Genomic DNA, 19743 nt, shown 5'->3' with positions numbered 1-19743 from the left:
TGTGTATGGTGCTGTATTACAGGACCAGGTGTAATATATATATATATATATATATATATATATATATATATTATGATAATATGATAATATATATATATTGGGTGAATATAGGGGTGAATTCAGGTTGATTGTGACACATTTTGCTATTGAGATTAAAGAATTCAGTCAGAATGTTTTTTTAAAATTAATACTTTTATTTAGAAAGGATGCATTAAACTGTTTAATAGTGACAGTAAAGCAGGTGTAAAGAGTACCTGAAAACCACACTGGAGTAAAAGTACATATACCTTACAGTGAAAATGACTCCATTACAAGTTTCAAGTCACCAACTCAAGTAAATGTCTCAGAGTATCTGATTTTAACAGTACTTAGGGATAGTTCACCCAAAAATTTAAATTCTGTCATCATTTACTCACCCTCAAGTTGTTCCAAACCTAAATGAGTTCCTTTCTTCCGCTGAACACAAAATATGTTTTGTATATTTTTTTTGTATATTTTTTTGTAAATTTTGTATATTCTTGTTCAAATTCATACAGGTTTGGAACAATTTGAGGGTGAGTAAATGATGACAGACATATATTTTTATATATATATAAAAAAATTTAAAAATAAATAAAATATATATATATTAAAAAGAAGATATTTGTGGGTGAATTATCCCTTTAGGTATTTTACTTGTGTGAGTAAACTCATATACAGTACCTCGTGTACCTGAATGTAGGCTCAAAGATGCACTAGTCCTCACCTCCTAAGAGATATGTCAGTGAAAACAAGAAACAGTTGATTTGTGAGGAGAGCAATCACATGTTTCTTTTTCTAAAATTAAAATAAAACTGAACACCTACTGTAAATATTGCAATAAATCAAGGTCGACAACAGCCACTTAAACGTCCACTTAACAGCCTCTTAAACATCTACAAACACTAAAGTCTCAGTTAAGCTCAAGTGCTCATGAAGGAGCATACTGTAAGTAAACCAATATCCTTTAAAATGTTCTCTTCAATATAACGAATAAATAAAATAATGTTAGGTAAAAATAAATATTCAAAGCCTACTTGTACTGGACGTGCTGGTTTCGGCTGGAGCCGTGTCCTCACCCCATAAATAAAACACCTGCAATTCACAACTACCATGCATTTGCATTCATTGTAAAGTAACCTTGTTGACAAGTTTGGGTGAACAAGGGCAAAACGCACAAGATATAGTATCTTCAATGCCCTGTAGATGGTGATATCGCTTCTTTTGTAGCAGTAATAAACTGCTGCTGACAATGTTAGGTGCCATACAAAATGTAACAAGTAATTGCATTGCTCATTACAAATGTATTGGAGTAAAAGTACAAATTCTTATTAAAAAATGTAGTCAAGTAGGGAGTAAAAGTTGTTTTATCTAAACTACAAAGTAGCAAAAATATACTTAAAGGGATAGTTCACTTTGAAATTAATTTTTGATATGTTTTAGCTTACCTCAAGGGCATCCAAGATGTAGGTGTCTTTGTTTCCGCAGTAGTTTCAATTTTGATATTTTTAGGTCAAACCGTTCTTGTCTGTCAGTCATATAATGCAGGTCGATGGTCACCGGCTCAAAACACAAGCACAGAGTCCAAATTAAAACAATTCCCCATCGTCCAAATGAAACAATTCCCCATCATAAGTACACATTGATGGCCTAAGACACGAAACGAGCGGTTTGTGTGAGAAAACGAACAGTATTTATATCGTTGTTATCTCTTGAAAATAATCTATACATAGATGTCGCCTTGGCTACGGTTTCGTTCCAATGAACTGCAGTAGCGAAGGCGACATCTAGTGTATACAGCTGGCGGGTATAGATATATACACTAGATGTCGCTTGGCTACGGTTTCGTTCCAATGAACTGCAGTAGCCAAGGCGACGTCTATGTATATCTCTATACCCGCCCGCGCCGTCAGATCATTTGGACGTGTGCTGTTTTCAAGAGATAACAACGATATAAATACTGTTCGTTTTCTCACACAAACCGCTCGTTTCGTGTCTTAGGCCAGTGGTTCCCAATTCCAGTCCTCGTGACCCACTGCTCTGCACATTTTGTATGTCTCCCTTATTTAACACACCTGAACCAGATCATCAGCTCATTAGGAGAGACTCCATGAACTGAACTGAGTGTGTCAGATAAGAGAGACCTACAAAATGTGCAGAGCTGTGGGTCACGAGGACTGGAATTGGGAACCACTGTCTTAGGCCATCAATGTGTACTTATGATGGGGAATTGTTTCATTTGGACGATGGGGAATTGTTTTAATTTGGACTCTGTGCTTGTGTTTTGAGCCAGTGACCATAGACCTGCATTATATGACTGACAGACAAGAACGGTTTGACCTAAAAATATCAAAATTGAAACTACTGCGGAAACAAAGACACCTACATCTTGGATGCCCTTGAGGTAAGCTAAAACATATCAAAAATTAATTTCAAAGTGAACTATCCCTTTAAGTACAGTAACTAAATACATTTACTCAAATACTTTACACCACAGCAGTAAAGACATTTATCTTACAAAAGATTTATATTATAAATTATATTATACATAAATGCTGTTCTTTTGACTGTACTATTCATCATCAAAGAATACTGATATCTTTTATCAGTTTCAACAAAAAAATATTAAGCAGCCCAACCGCTTATTATAATTTGTTTACAATAATTATTCATTGTGATTATATATCACAATTTTACTGACTTAAAAAAAAAAAATCTTCCCTTCAGTTTGGTCAAATGGGCCTTCAAAGTGACAAATTAATTTTTATGAGCATGCCTTCAAATATTAATAAAAATAATACATTTTATCTCAATTAATATAAGTAGCATAACAGTAAATATACAATAATTAGAAAAATCGTTAATTAAATATTTTTTTTATATCACACTGCAGAACACAGCTTTCCAATTATCCATGTATAAGGATAATTTGGTGCCAGTTAAATCTGTCTACTAGACAACTTTTTTTGTTTTGTTTACCTATCTTTCTCATTGTAGATGGATACAGGGACCGATGCCGGCGTTCTCCTCCATACTATGATGAATCTGAGCAGGAGGAGCCGTTTCGAATCTTTGTGGCCCTCTTCGACTACGACCCTCTCTCCATGTCCCCTAACCCTGACGCAGCGGATGAGGAACTCCCTTTTAAAGAGGGTCAGATAATAAAGGTACTGCTCAGATGGAGTTAATGATCAGTTGTTAAATGGCCCTTCCATTGTTTCAGCATCCCTCTGTCTGTGTGTCTAAGGTGTTTGGCGATAAGGATAATGATGGCTTTTATCGTGGGGAGATCCGAGGTAGGTCTGGACTTATTCCCTGTAACATGGTGTCGGAAATCCGTGCTGAGGATGATGAGACCATGGAGCAGCTGATGAAACAAGGATTTCTCCCTCTCAATACCCCTGTGGACAGAATTGGTTGGTGTTTTTCCTGTCACAGTTATTATGACAAAAATATTAAAGATTTGCAAACTTATTGTTACAAGGTTTTGGGTCGGTACGATTTTGTAATGTTTTTAAAAGAAGTCTCTTTTTCTCACCAATGCTGCATTTATTTGATACAGTTAAAACATAATATTGTGAAATATTATTACAAATTAAAATAGTGCTGCTTAATATTTTTTTGTGAACACTGATAAATTTTTTCCTGGATTCTTTGATGAATATAAAGTTCAAAATAACAGCATTTATTTGAAACAGAATTTGTCACTTTTGTTAAACTTAATACATACTTGCTAAATAAAGGCTTGTTCACACCAAGGATGATAACTATAATGATAACTGTATTAGCGTACCCATCAACGCACGAAAACGCTCTGTTTATCATGAGCAAGTTGTGTCATTTACCACTTTACATGCTTGAGCTCTTTAAAGAAGGATAGATTCTGATTTGGCAATGTCAATTCAATCATTCCTCAGCTGGAAAAAATCATTCTGAAAGTAATTCCAAATGATATTCTTTCTTGTGTCGTTATCATTATTGTTGTGGTGTGGACTTCCCTATTCATACAATTAAAACAATTATTAAAACTTTATAGTCATCCTTATAGTTATTGTACTTGGTGTGAACTGCCCTTAAAAGTATACATGTATTTAAAAACATCTTACTGACCCCAAACTTTTTATATATTGCCTATCCCACAAAGAAACTGATTCTCTCTCCCGTCAGAACAAAATAGGAGAGGTCGCCACCCAGTGGCCACAAGAAGAATGGTTGCCCTGTACGACTACGACCCCAGAGAGAGCTCCCCAAATGTGGATGTTGAGGTGTTAAACACACACTCCAATACATATATATAAAGTATCTCACAAAAGTGAGTACACCCCTCACATTTCAGCAAACATTTTAGTATATCTTCTCAAGGGACAATACTATAGAAATGAAACTTGGATATATTTTAGAGTAGTCAATGTGCTGCTTGTATAGCAGTATATATTTACTGTCCTCTGAAAATAACTCAACATACAGCCATTATTGTCAAAATAGCTGGCAACAAAAGTGAGTACACCCTAAGTGACCATGTCAAAACTGTGTCCAAAGTGTCAATATTTTGTGTGAGCACCATTGTTATCTAGCATTGCCTTAATCCTCCTGGACATGGAATTCGCCAGAGCTGCACAGGATCCTCTTCCACTCCTCCATAATGACATCATGGAGCTGCTGGATGTTAGCGCTTCTCCACCTTCCGCTTGAGGACACCCCACAGGTGCTCAATAGGGATCAGGTCTGGAGACACACTTGGCCACTCCATCACCTTCACCTTCAGCTTCCTCAGCCAAGGCAGTTGTCATCTTGGCTGTGTGTTTAGGGTCGTTATCATGCCGTTCGGCACAGTTTCTGAAGGGAGGGCATCATGTTCTGCTTCAGAATGTCACAGTCCATGATGGAATCCACGTCTCCCTCAATGAAGCGCAGCTCCCCAGTACCAGCAGCGCTCATGCAGCCCCAGACCATGATGCTACCACCGCCATACTTGACTGTAAGACACAGTTTTCTTGGTACTCCTTACCAGGGCGTCACCACACATGCTGGACACCATCTGAGCCAAACAAGTTTATCTTAGTCTCATCAGACCACAGGACATGGTTCCAGTACAGGTTGGACAGGTTCTTGGACAGGTTGGTTTCAGCAAATTGTTTGCTGGCTTTCTTGTGAGCCAGCTTCAGAAGAGGCTTCCTTCTGGGATGACGGCCATGCAAACTGATCCAAGTGGAACCCGTCTTGGAAAACCTCTGTATAACCCTGGCCTGTACTGTAACTAAAGCCCAATTTATACTTATGCGTCGCTGTAGGCAACGCATTGGTTTTAATTTATACTTCTGTGTCGTTGTCCGCGTTGACGCGCAATTACTCATGCAGAGGGTCCATGTGAAACCCGAGGGAGGGGTTCTAGCAGACCAATCACAGCGCTTGCGTCCGCGTAGAATTGACGCGTTGTTACATTTTTGGAGAGGTGCGCGTCAGGGTACGCCGAAGGGTACGCGCGCTAAACACAGCCTACGACGTAGCTACGGCGTAAGTTCGACGCAGAAGTATAAATTGGACTTAAGTTTCAGGGTGTTACCAATCTTCTTATAGCCTAAGGCCATCTTTGTGGAGAGCAACAATTCTAATTCTCAAATCCTTAGGGAGTTCTTTGGCATGAAGTGCCATGTTGAACATCCAGTGGTCAGTATGAGAGAACTAATTAAAGCACAAATTGTAACTGCTCTAATACAAGATACACACATTTATATGGTCCTGTCAAGTAGACAAAAACATGAACATGATGAATAGGACATAGGTGGCTTTGCATGGTTAAACGACGTACAGCTATTATCACTTAGGGTGTACTCACTTTTGTTGCCAGCTATTTTGACAATAATGGCTGTATGTTGAGTTATTTTCAGAGGACAGTAAATATATACTGCTATACAAGCAGCACATTGACTACTCTAAAATATATCCAAGTTTCATTTCTATAGTTTTGTCCCTTGAGAAGATATACTAAAATGTTTGCTGAAATGTGAGAGGTGTACTCACTTTTGTGAGATACTGTACATATATATATATATATATATATAGTCAGGTTTTCAATCTGCTGAATATGCATTTGTGAATAGTTGCTGATCATGTGCTTTCTGTGGCAGGCTGAACTGACGTTCTGTGCTGGTGACATCATTGCTGTTTTTGGGGATATAGATGAAGATGGCTTCTATTATGTAAGTATCATTGTTGCGCTGACCACTCACTCTGTTTTATTCTGAGCCTGCGGCATTGTAAGTTTTTCTGACTCTCAGGGTGAGCTGAATGGACATCGGGGCTTGGTTCCATCCAACTTTCTTGAAGAAGTGCCTGATGACGTGGAGGTCTATCTGACGGACACTCCCTCCCAGCAAGGTCAGGACGAACCCAATCCGGTACCGGCTCCGCGCCCAGAGGCCAAACGGGTACACCATCGCCGTTCTCAGCGCTAGGCCCTGTGTCCATTCATCCTCCGTTTGAGTTTCGGTCCACTCGCCGTCTCTGTGTTTTCTTGTGCTTGTTTGTTTTTTCGTTATGTGACCGTGGTGGTGGTTTCCAGTCCAACCTTTCTTGCTCTAGGAAAGGGAGAAGCAAAGCCCACTGCAAACAGAGCCTTTTTTTTGTTTTGAGAACATAGAGAGACAGGTACGAACGTGACTCTTTTAAGAGAGCGAATGTTCTTAGAGCCGCCAGAGGACTTGTGGAAAAGGCCAAATTCTGTTCCTGCACCGGACTTTGAATAAAGCATAAAGCATCTTTGCACTGAAACACAAAACCCTACTTAAGTGAAGCTGTTTGCATTAGTCAAAGTGCTTTGTGAAGTCCATAGGGTCCGTGGCTCATGATTTGTGACCCTGTTAAAAGACTGATTTGGAAACTCACGTAGTTGACGCATGCCTGTTTTTTTTGTTTTGTTTTTTCAGAACAGACCTGTAGCTTTTCTATAAAAGTAAACTACATTACCCCAAATGTTGTATTTCTTTGAAGAGGCTTTGTTTCTTTTTGTATATTGCACATTGTCAGAAAAAAACTCTATTTTTCAGATCATATGAACTAGCAGAACATATAAATATTACTCATTCTCATCTCTTCCAGAGAGACTAAAATGATAACAGTCATGATGTAATTAAAATAAATCAAAATAAATGAAAAACTGAGACAAATATGTATTTTTTGCTAGTGGACATTTATATTAATTTATGTGTACGTGGTGTTGTTGTTGTTTTTTCTCCTCATAATTGATGTTTTGGATTTTTTTTACGATGTCGCTGCTTTCTAATTTCCGTTTTTCCCCACCGGCTTTGCCAAAAAAGAAAAAAGCTGAGGAATATTGTTCATTTCCCACCCTAGCAGACTTTGGTCTTGCTAGGTAAGTTAAGCAACTGGCGATACCAGTGATCAGTCTCATGCAAGGGATTTTATGCAGATTTTTTATGGACTTTCTACGGCTAAATTATCTATTTGGAGTTCTCTTACGAGAGGTCTCTCGTACTGCGTAAGATATCTTACGCTAGGGGAAAATCCTTTTTCCGCGAGATATTGAAGCCAAAAATTATCCTTAATTTTGTAATAATGCAAAACGCGTTGCGGCAGCATGCAGACATAGGCGAGACAGCTCGCGCGCCTATTGGCTGCTCTGCGGCAACTGCAGCAGCCTATCGAGCGAGGCCTGGCGTGACGCCAGACCCAATCAGGGCACTTCGCGCCCGCTGCGTCACGTCCCGCCGAAATGGGCGTGGTCTAGGCCTATAAATACCGCTCGCAGGCAGCTATTATCTGATTTTTCATCCTTCAAGCGAAGCACACGCATCGCTGGAGCCGGAGAAGAAGCCGCGCCGTCTGAGAGAGAGCACCTTCAGCGGGACGAGTCACTGAAGTCGCTGGCCGCGCCGCCTTCCTGCCTTCCTGCTGCGCTTTCCAGCGCTTATATCCTTCCCTTTTATTACACTGTACTTTTGTGTGTGTGTGTCGCCGCCGCGACACACATTCTAAAAGAGCTAGCGTCTTTTTAAAGATGCCTTCCTGCGGCTCGTGCAGAGCCACACTCAGCGACGGGGACCGCCACGTGATTTGCGTTTCCTGCCTGGGTGAGGAACATGCAGCTCTCGTGCTCACTGACGGCGGCTGCCCTCACTGCGAGCTGATGGCAATGGCGACTCTGAGGACTCGCCTAGCCTTCTTCACCGAGACTGCTCCCCCGCCCGCCGCGGCGTCGCGCCGTAAAAAGCGCCGTGCCCAGCGGGCCCCGGAACCCTCCCTCAGCCGCCAAAGCTCGCCGGTTCGCCCGCTTGCTTCCCCGGCTTCGTCAGCCTCGCTTCCTGACGGACAGCGGCCGCCGTCTGCCGCCGCTTCCGTTGACATCGTGGATGAGGAAGCCCTGCTGGGAGAGGATGATTTTTTTCCAGTTTCGCCGACGCCCTCGCCGCTATGTGGCGCGCGTCGAGACCACGGTAAAAACAGAAGTAGCACATTTACTTCGAGCCGAAGTGAAGAAACTATTGAGCAAAGGGGCCATAGAGCCTCTCTCTCAAGTTCAGAGCGAAGGAGGGCTATACAGCAGATACTTCCTGGTACCGAAAAAAGACGGGGGTCTCAGACCCATACTAGATCTAAGGCAACTGAACAAAGTGCTTGTGAAGCGACAGTTCAGGATGCTCACGACCAGACAAATCCTTGTGCAGATTCGCCAAGGAGATTGGTTTGTGTCAATAGATCTGAAAGACGCGTATTTTCAAATACAGATAGCGTCACGTCACAGGCGATATTTGAGATTCGCCTTCGAGGGCCAGGCATATCAGTACACAGTCCTGCCATTCGGTTTGTCCCTGGCACCCCGTACATTTACGAAGTGCATGGACGCGGCGCTCGCACCCCTCAGAATGAGAGGCATACGAGTGCTGAACTATTTGGACGATTGGCTGATTCTAGCGCAATCTCGCGCAGTGCTCATAGAACACACGACCATTTTACTCGATCACCTCGAGGATTTGGGTCTCAGTGTCAATTGGGCGAAGAGCTCTCTGTTACCCAGTCAGAAGATATCTTTCCTGGGCACAGAATTGGACTCGCTGTCCATGATAGCGCGACTATCACCACAGCGCGCGGTAGACATTCAACGCACAGCGAACGCGTTTCGCTGCGGCGCGTCTGTCCCGCTCAAGAAATTTCAGAAGATGCTAGGTCTCATGGCCTCAGCATCGTCAGTGCTCCAGCTGGGCCTGCTCCGCATGCGCCTGCTGCAGTTTTGGCTGAAAGCGCGAGTCCCACGCAGAGCGTGGGCATCCGGTTCGCTTCGCCTCAGGGTCAATCAGAAGTGCGTCACAGCTCTGAAACCTTGGAGAGCGAACGACTGGTACCAATTAGGTGTAAGCCTGGGGACTTCCTCGAGGGTGAAAGTGGTGTCCACGGACGCGTCCACCTCGGGATGGGGAGCGCTGCTCGAGGGCAGACCGTTCTTCGGCCAGTGGTCGGAACGGGAGAAGCTCCTGCACATAAACTGCCTCGAAATGCTGGCAGTAGACAACGCGCTGACACGTTTTTGTCCCCAGATAAAAGGACGCCACGTCTTGGTCCGTTCGGACAACATGTCTGTGGTGTCCTACATAAATCGCCAGGGCGGCCTCAGGTCCAAGAACCTGTACAGGCTGGCAGAACGCCTCCTGGTATGGGCTCAGTGCAACCTGCGCTCGCTCAGAGCAGCGCACGTGCCAGGGCTCCTGAACATAGGACCGGACAGACTGTCCAGGAACAATGTTCCGGCAGGCGAGTGGTCTCTACACCCACAGACAGTCCAACTGCTGTGGAAGAAATTCGGCAGAGCGGAAGTAGACCTGTTTGCGTCTCAAGAAAACGCTCACTGTCAGGAATTTTTCTCAAAGAGCAGGAGCGCGCTGGCCCATGTGTGGCCCCGCCGCCCGCTCTATGCTTTTCCCCCCGTCTCTCTCCTGCCTCAGGTGATAGAACGGATCAGGGAAGAAGGATGCTCAGTACTGCTGGTGGCACCGTTCTGGAAAAACCAACCTTGGTTCCCAGTCGTGATGCAGTTAGCAAGTACTGCCCCGTGGCCAGTACCAGTGAGGAGAGACCTCCTCTCACAGCCCCACGGTTCGATCTGGCATCCTCACCCGGAACTGTGGTCCCTTCATGTCTGGGCCATCAACGGGTACATGTTGGACTCCCTGAAGGAGTATTAAACACGATCACGCAGGCTAGAGCTCCGTCTACGAGACGACTCTATTCCTCGAAATGGTCAGTGTTTTCGGGCTGGTGCACAGCCCGTGGTGTATCACCCACAGACTGTGGTGTGGCGGAGGTGCTTTCCTTCCTACAAGAGCTGTTGGATGGGGGCAGGGCCCCCTCCACGCTCAAAGTTTATGTGGCGGCTATAGCAGCGTTCTCAGAAACAACGCTTGGTCAGTCAATAGGAAGGAACGATTTAGTCATCCGCTTCCTTAGAGGGGCTAAGAGACTGAATCCTCCCAGACCTCCCTCAGTCCCCGTATGGGACCTTTCTACGGTTCTGGAAGCCATGAAAGGTGCGCCATTTGAGCCTTTACAGTCAATCGATTTGAAACACCTGTCTTTCAAGACGGTGTTTTTGCTGGCTCTCGCTTCGGTGAAGCGCATATGGGATCTGCACGCGCTCTCTGTGAGCGCGGCGTGCATGGAGTTTGGGCCTAATGACTCGAAAGTTATTCTCAAACCTAAGCACGGTTATGTTCCGAAATCCCTCAACACACCGTTTAGGGCGCAGGTTATCTCCCTGATGAGGAAAGAGACGCGAGCCTCCTCTGCCCAGTCAGGGCATTACGAGCTTATGTGTCTCGCTCGTCTGGTTTCAGACAGACGGAGCAGCTCTTTGTTTCGTTTAGCGGACGTTCTAAGGGACTAGCCGCGTCGAAACAGAGCCTATCCAGATGGATAGTTGATGCTATAGCGCTGGCATACGCCTCCAAGGGCATGCAGTGCCCGTTGGGTGTCAGAGCGCACTCCACGAGAGGCATGGCCTCTTCGTGGGCCTGGTCAAGTGGGATTGCCTTGCAAGATATTTGTATGGCGGCAGGCTGGGCCTCCCCGTCTACATTTATAAGGTTTTATAACCTAGAGGTTCCCGCCCTGCAGGCCAGGCTGCTGTCGGTCTAAGTTTACCAGTATTGTCTGACCTGATGCGATCAGCTCAGAATGCTGCGTCTACTGAGCACAGCTCAATGTTCGACAGTAAAAAAGTAGCAGCACGAGATGTGCCTGGGCAAACTGTGTAAGACCCACATTCCCCCATCAGTTCAGGCCGTACCCCGCCCTGTCTGTATGATGAAATTCGCGTCTCAGCGACGCTACCATATGTGGAAGAGTGCGGCTTCGCCCCTCCCTCTTCCTGGACTCCCTGTGAGTTCCCTGAGTGATTGTGCACTATATGTACCCCGGGCTTTCGCCCTTGGGTCTTTGGTGTCAGATCTCAGCATGCACAGCGTTTTGCATTGGGTCCCCTAGCGTAAGATATCTTACGCAGTACGAGAGACCTCTCGTAAGAGAACGTACTCGGTTACTAACGTAACCTCGGTTCTCTCTAGAAGAGGGAACGAGTACTGCGTATCTTGCCGTGCATGCACACGCTCTGGTTGCTTCGATGATGAAAAACCAGATAATAGCTGCCTGCGAGCGGTATTTATAGGCCTAGACCACGCCCATTTCGGCGGGACGTGACGCAGCGGGCGCGAAGTGCCCTGATTGGGTCTGGCGTCACGCCAGGCCTCGCTCGATAGGCTGCTGCAGTTGCCGCAGTGCAGCCAATAGGCGCGCGAGCTGTCTCGCCTATGTCTGCATGCTGCCGCAACGCGTTTTGCATTATTACAAAATTAAGGATAATTTTTGGCTTCAATATCTCGCGGAAAAAGGATTTTCCCCTAGCGTAAGATATCTTACGCAGTACTCGTTCCCTCTTCTAGAGAGAACCGAGGTTACGTTAGTAACCGAGTACGTTTTCTATCATATTGCTTTTATATGTAGCACATAAGCAAGTTGATTTATTTATATGTTTTCATCTAAAGATAAGGTTTGTTTCAGGTTTATCTGCTTAATAATTCAAAATTATTATTTTATTTATTTTTCACATTTATTTTCCTTTTTCTATCTTCAAAAACACAGACTTTTCTGCTTAATATGCCAGTGCATTAGACTTGTATGGTATCTGCAGTTGGTTTCCGTGCTGTGTGTCTATTTTGATGCTTTAATAGAATATAAGATCCCTTGACTTTTAGAGGTTTCTAATAACATTTCAAACAGAAATTAAATTAAGGACTATTTCTTATCTTTCTTATAGCAGCCAAGAAAAAAAATTAATAACACAGTTGAGTTAATTCAGGAACCAGCCATATTATCTGCCTTTTCTCTAGAGTTCCAATCTGTAAGTAGTAATATCATTTTTGCTCTTACTTTCTTGGCACATTTCAAATCATTTGTTTTAAAACTGCTGCTCTGCTACTGAGAAAAAGGCAGATAATAAGGCAAAAGATAGACTTGCTGTGTAATATCCCACAATTTTCCCTTCCCCATGGATGTTTCATTAGGTGCCTGTGGAAAGTACAGTGCCAGCTCCGGCCCCTGGAAGACCTGCCTCTCCCACTGTGCGTCCTTTGCTTCCTGTTGGCCCAGTCAGGCCGCTGAGCCCAGCCAGGGGTCCACGAGACCTGGCGTCTAAAAAGAAAAAAGGTCTGCTCTCTAAGGGGAAGAAACTGCTCCAAAAGTTCTCAAAGTAAAAGTATGAGTTTGATTTCAAATTCATATGACTACAACAGCATACAGATTTCTATCTCAAAAGGGAAACAGCCAATCCCCAATGTGTCAATAAAAACTAGGATTTAAAAAAACAAAACTATCACATTAACATGCCACATAGATCTAATATCCAGATGAAAAGGAATGACATATATAAAGATGTCACTCACATGTCAGTGAGTTTGCTAATTGGCTGTCAGAATAAAAGCATCTTTCCATACTGTGATGTAGAGGACAAAAAGATGTTATATTTAAAGAATTAGCCTACTTCCGTTGCTATTTCCATTTTTTAAATCGAAGTGCTGGATTTTGAGCTAAATATTTAATCTCAGATTTTAACGTTTGGTATTTCATTTAGTGATGAATAGAAACGGTTCAAAAAGCACTTCAAATATGGCCTGACGTTGTGCGTCAAATAGCAGTATGCTAACCTCCAGACCATATCAAGTGCATTAGTCCGAAACACAAAAAGGACTACGATAAAATAATATATTTCCATTTAAAACCATTTTAGAAAGATGGGCAATGTGCAAAAACGCATTACTGACCAGGACAGTCTATGAGCAAATCCTTTTAAACATTGCTGTGGCCTTCATCTAAACTCAGTAAGTACAGTATATTACCTACATCTGATGTCTCCATACATCAGTCTTTGCCAAGTATTCTCTCTTTTGCTTGCTCCCTATCCCGTGGTTATCACGAGAATGACTCTGAAGTTATAAAAATACAATGGAAAGTTTCTGTGTTTGCCTTTCAAATCGCACAATCTGTGTGTGTTTTGGTGAATGGAGTGTGTCCCCTCTGCATCCATGTTCGTGCAACCCCTTAAACTTAAAAGGGACAAATGTTGTTATAAACTTTTGTGATAATGTGACGTGCTGCTAATTACAAGTTGTTTTCTGTTCCTTTCTAAAGTCAATAAGGGTGGTTCCGTCTTCTCAAGAAGAAACATTTAGGGATCCTTAAAGGGATAGTTCGCCCAAAAAATGAAAATGTTGTCATCATTTACTCACCCTCAAGTTGTTCCAAACCTGTATGTGAACCTTTCTTCTGTTGAACACAAAATAAGATATTTTGAAGAATGTTGGTAACTCATACAGGTTTGGAACAACTTATGGGTAAGTGAGTGACGACAAAAAAAGTAGCGTTAGTTCTGGCAGGTCACGTTAGTCAAGCTCGCGTTAGCTGACTATCAGCTGATCCACGTCTACCTATAGGAATACGACGCCTATCACTGTATACATATATAAGCTCCTTCAGTATTATCAGCAGCTATCACGTTTCTCAGGAGCTGATTACCCTCCTCTATCCCCAGCTCCTCCTCTCGTCAGTCAGGAATTGTCATTCTGATTCCCCTTGAATCAGACTAAATTCTCAAATTATGTTGTATATTCAAATATTGACATTAATGATATCTGCAATACATTCATGTTGGTTCTGTTCTGTTTACCCTAAGGGGGTTATTGCTGCTCTCTCTGCTCTTATCCATGCTAGGCTGCATGGATGCACAGGGAGTTCTTGCCCAGAACAGAAACATACCGCAAATCCAAATTGTATGCTACTGGCCAATACTATTTGACGATAGTGGTCCTGACAAAATTTTAATTTCTGGTGAACTATCCTTTAAATTCCACTTTCTGAAGGCTAAGTGTTTTGTTTTTTTTTACAATGGAAATTTTTTCCAATGTTACATATTAAATTGAACGTATTTTATCAGTGTTGGCTAATGAGCGCAGCGTTTTTAAAACGTTGCATCAGGTTAAAAGACAAAACCCGGGAGTTTAAATTTTTTATTTATTTATTTATGTAGTTTTAAACATTCTGTGTGAATGGCCCTTAAAGGGATTTCACCCCAGAATAAACAATTTGTCATAACTTACTCATTCATAAAAAAAAATTCTATGGAACATTAAAGAAGACATTTTGAGAAATTATTATCTTTTTTTTGTCATTCAATTGAGGTCAATGGTAACCAAAACTGTTTTCTTCACAACATTCTTCAAAATATTGTCTTTTATGTTCTGCAGAAGAAAGAAAGTCGCAAAGGTTTGGAACAACATTAGGGTGAGTAAATGATGACAGAAATTTCATTTTTGGGTGAACTATCCCTTTAACACTGGTTTACACAAATAGGTTGGGCTGATATAATGAGATCATCTATAGGCCTAAATGGCATATCCTTGCTGCTGTTATCATTGGCTGTTTTTCCTGGGGTCTTTGCTTGCTATGGTAGACAAACTTTTTGTGATAGTCTCTTTGCTGAGGACCATATAATACACATTCTCAGCTACCAAAATACAGGTTAAATACCCTCAGGCAAAACTACCTATGATGGCTCAGCTGTCTAAAGCTATAATAGTAGTTTACATTAAGGGCAAATTATTTTGCATTAACACAAAACATCTTGTCCCACAACTGGAAATGCGAAGTTGTGCCAACATTTGGTGGAATCTCAATAATGTGGCCGGTTAGGTTTAGATTGCACTCTTGAATGGTTTGATCCGGGGTACTTACTGTGTGTTAAAAAAAAAAAAAAAAAAAGAAAGTTTTTTAAATCTTTAAAAAAGATTATCTTAAAGCTGCAGTCCGTAGTTTTCCCTCTTTGTCGCGATGTCTGTTTGAAATCTGCAATTGCAGTTATTCACAGAATTATCAACTTTAAGAGGGTTGTGCCTCGGCACGGCACAGCGCGGATGAATCCAATGTTTTGAGGAGAATGTGCGGCTGTCAGTCGCCGCGCCGGTGTGGATCCAGTCATTCGGAATCACAGATTCTGCTTTTTGGAAGTATGACCAACATAAGAATTTTTCACCAGAAAATGTCATCTGAACAAGTAAGTAACATCCACTTTTGTTCTGACCAACTAAGGGAAAAAAGCATTGCAGTAAATCGCGCTGATTAAATCTAACGATCGCTTATGTCTTACCTGTCCAGCAGAAAAAAAAGCCGTCTCTGCATCCGTTTTGAACCCCTTCAAAACACGGAGTTCACGCCACCTTTCAAAAGCCCTTCCGATATTTATCCTTGTTTTCGCATGGGCCCAGTTGCAGTCTCTCTTTTTCTGTAGCCACTCCGACGTCTTTTGCATTTTACAACGGGTGAATCGCCAGTTGTCACTGGTGATTGTAGTTTGAACCTTTCTGGATCCGCCATCAAATTGAAAAGTTTAATTATGTCAAGTGCTGTGAGAAAAGCCTATAAATCTCCACCTCCAACATCCTCACACGCAATATAGCCTACTAGCCAAGACACATGTGTGCAGATGTGACGTAATGACGCAAAGACATGCTCGAATTTCCCTCAGAAATCCACCAGTACCACTGAAATTAAAAACATTATTACAAGCTTACCGTTTTGAATCGAGCTAAGGCAAGCAGATAGTTTTGAACACTGGCTGTTTATGTACTTGCTCAAAAATTTATTTTGGATAATCTTTAACCCAAAAAAGATACGGACTGCAGCTTTAAATGTATTTAAGCATTTTAATATAGCCTATATATATATATATATATTATGACATTCATTTGGGGTGAATTAAGTTTATTTATTGTATAGAAGAAAAACATGAAAGGTTCTAATTAATTAAATGATGATGATAATAATAATAATAATAAAAAAGTTGGATAGCCAAAAAGGAATGTATGAAATGTTCAGCTGCTTGTATAGCTTGCAACATCATTTTGCCAAAAGAAAAATAAATAAAAGAGATTACATATATTTTCATTTAACAGAAATATCTCTATTATTATCATGAATCCCGAGTGTTCGTTGTAACTGGATGATGTGTTCATTTCTCGGTTACTCTTTTGTACACCATTTGTAGATAATTTATAAATGTTTATACTTAATTTACAGACTTTTTTAGTGCTTTAAAATTTAATATTCAACAGTGTAAGTGTTATCCATGGTGTCTTCAAGAAAAGATACTCAAGTCGGCAATTCTGTGTTCGCTCTGTGAATTAAAGAGAGAAAAAAGGACTCGTTGGTCTACTGATATGGACAATTGTGTGGCTGTGCATGTGTAGAATTGTGTAAAATATACATTTTCTATGAAAATAAATGTGATATTTTTCAATATCGGACTTGATCTTTTCATGGCAAATCACATAGCACGTCTCCCAACAGCAAACACAACAATTAATACAGCAACAACCCAGTAGGTGGCAGCAGTGGCTTCAATATCTCAGTACTTCCCATCAGGCTTCATGGGTAAGGTGAGTGAATTAATATCGCTGCGTTTTTGGGTGAAGATTGATGTTGACAGGCCATATTCAACTCTGTCAACATCCGAGAGCTGCATTTATCACACTTAATGACGGGTTATAATCATCTAGTTTATCAATTTCTGAGGTGTCATCCTTCTTAGGATCAAACTGGTGTTACTCAACAACACTAATGTTTAAAAATTCAAAGCGCATAGTAGTAAACAAACATGGTGAGTTAAAGGAATTCACCCAAAATCACATCAGTCCAAAGCTGTTCCATGAATTTTCCATATTTTTGGAAAATTGTTGCTGCTTTTTTCATACAACGACAGTGACCAGCAGAGTCTATCAAGCACCAAAACAGCTAAATAAATAATAATAATTAAAAAAAAATGTACAAGTATTTATATATAGGGGTATAAAGGCGCACATTAAGAAAAATGGGCTTTTCACTACTCCCATATGTGTGATTGCAGAAAAAAAAATGCTTGAATTGAATATTCAAGTGAAATTTTGTGAGAAAATAATTCATGAAAATGGTTTATTTTGTTTAAAAATCTTATAAATGTATGAGGTGGCAAGTTTGGCTTTTTACCCCACACATGGGGTAAGGATCACCACCATGGGGCAAAAGGCACACAGTATTGATATAAATACTTTAGCTAAAATAATATGTTTTTAATAAAGTTAATATTTGTTCAAAACAATAACTTTAGCAAAGTTTGTACTCTTTTCTGTTCATTTTGATAAATAAAATAATTACATTTTGTTCAATAAATATACTGTCATTAAAATATGTTCATTTTAGAAAATACAATAAAAAAAAAGTAGATCCTTAAAGCATTGAAAATAATTTAATACGAATAAAATATATTTCATTATATGATATTAATAATATCATTTTTTTTTAAATATGATGGGCATTATAAATGTATTTATTATCATGTTAATTATTGTGCCTTTAGCCCCAACAGCCTTTAGCCTTTTACCCCAAATGAGAATGTTTTGGAAAGTGTTTGTGCCATATAGTGGTTTAGAGGAAAATCAAATCAAATGTGCCTTTAGCCCCGTTGTACCCTATATGATTTGTCATATATGATTAATTGTCTTCTGAAGTCTTACAATAACTTTGTGAGACCAAAATGTAAAATTTAATTAAATTTAGATTAAAATAATATAAATAATCTTTAAAAAATAACATCATAAACATTTGCCACACTATTTAGTTTATCTATGTCCATATTAGAAAAATGCTGCGTTGATGACAAAACGCATTGAATCTTGCATGTGAGAAGCGTCATTTTTAAATTGTGAACAACAGGCAATAGCTGACCCTCAGGGGACGGCAAGATTATGAATAACGGCTAAAACTACTTTTGTGGAGCTAATTTATTTTGGGTGAATTGAACTTTTGTTATATGGACGTTTTTTCGTTTTTTTTACATTACTACTTTTGTGTTCCATGGGGAAAAAAATAACCACTTTGAAGATTGGAAAAGTAATAAGAGAACTCTGATTTTTAGTTGAACTATCCCTTTAAAAAGACCGCTGAGAGGAAAAGAAAGTGCTTGAGCCTGCTGCAGAGGTTTCAGTTGAATATGCTGTACCGAAATTCAAGAGGATGAAGTGAGGCCCAGCCCTGCCTAGAGGAAAAAAAGGAGGAGAGCGAGAAATGATTATGCTCGTATATCACCGCGCTAGGCTTCTCTTGCTCTTGGCTCGGCTCGCCTTCCTTTTAGGAGTGAGCTGTAATGATCCCGGGGGGCCCTGGGCCAATGGATGTTTAAAATTCTCTCCGGCTTTGACCTCTCGATCAACGCCTTCTTTTAACAAGGGCCCTGAGCTGAGACACAGGCGCCCATTCATCTTCCTGCTGCTTTTTCGTGAATATTTCAGAGGCTGTAAAGCAGCTTCTTTTCAGAGAGCATTGTCTAACTGACCCCTGAATGACAGAGGTGTGTTCAATGCAGGTAACTCATTGGATAGGTCAGGGTTGGACACAATGGCGCACATTTTTCATGAATATGTTTTGACTGAGTCGTCTGTGACGGGAGAGTCTCCTTAAATGAACCACATTGCCCATGCTGAGACTACACTGTACACTGAAGTACACTGGAGCAGTGCTTGAGGCTTTGTTTGCAGTTAATGTCCTCTACAGCTCTACTCGGAAGGAAAACGCCTGCCTCATGCCACCTAAGATCTGATCGGGAATTTGCAGGGCTAACCTTTTATAAACCTAGAATAACTTTCAGCAAATTTGCAGCTATCAAAAAGTGTCTGTGTAATGGAAGCAAGCCGAGCTCACGACCCCTTCCTGAGGGAAGGTGTAGAACGACATTGCAGGTTAGCAGTAACTTATCTCTCCATCCTGTATGGAGCAGAGTGATATACATCCACAACACGCACTGCAGAGCGCATTCATTCATCACCTGCATAGAAATTCAACTCACACTGAGCGAGAGCGCCTCTGCTCAACTTTATCCATAGATCAACGTCACAAAGGCTTTGACTGAGGCTCCCAAACTCCATACTTTTCCAAAGGGTTCCCACTGCTCCGATTGACGGACGCCGTTTGCCAAAAGTGATACATTTGTTGTTTTATGACTATTCCCTCAAACTTGGGTGATTTTTTTAGCATAGCATTGAAATATACGACTTTTTTTCTTTTCTTAAAGATGTCATATAATGCCATTTTTGTACAAGCTAATATGATTCTTTAGGGTCTAAATTAAAAGTTTGTAAT

The 19743-nt window shown here is 41.3% G+C and overlaps 1 protein-coding gene across 9 annotated transcripts in view; it reads left to right on the top strand.

The window, feature by feature from the left end:
• The window catches only part of rimbp2a (RIMS binding protein 2a), a 78986-nt gene extending 62124 nt beyond the window's left edge, over positions 1 to 16862 (top strand). For all 9 annotated transcript variants that reach the window (XM_084386482.1, XM_084386484.1, XM_084386480.1 and 6 more), the window contains 6 exons: positions 3016 to 3185; positions 3266 to 3434; positions 4186 to 4283; positions 6147 to 6218; positions 6297 to 6446; positions 12588 to 16862. In XM_084386482.1, coding sequence (XP_084242608.1) covers positions 3016 to 3185; positions 3266 to 3434; positions 4186 to 4283; positions 6147 to 6218; positions 6297 to 6446; positions 12588 to 12776 — 848 coding nt within the window. In that variant the 3' untranslated portion in view covers positions 12777 to 16862. The remainder of the gene's footprint in view (positions 1 to 3015; positions 3186 to 3265; positions 3435 to 4185; positions 4284 to 6146; positions 6219 to 6296; positions 6447 to 12587) is intronic.
• Positions 16863 to 19743: the final 2881 nt, after the last annotated feature.

This window comes from Rutilus rutilus, assembly GCF_951802725.1.
Source record: "Rutilus rutilus genome assembly, chromosome: 18".
Taxonomy (NCBI): domain Eukaryota; kingdom Metazoa; phylum Chordata; class Actinopteri; order Cypriniformes; family Leuciscidae; genus Rutilus; species Rutilus rutilus.
The sequence above is the reverse complement of the archived record's forward strand: the minus strand, read 5'-3'. Positions and strand labels throughout refer to the sequence as shown.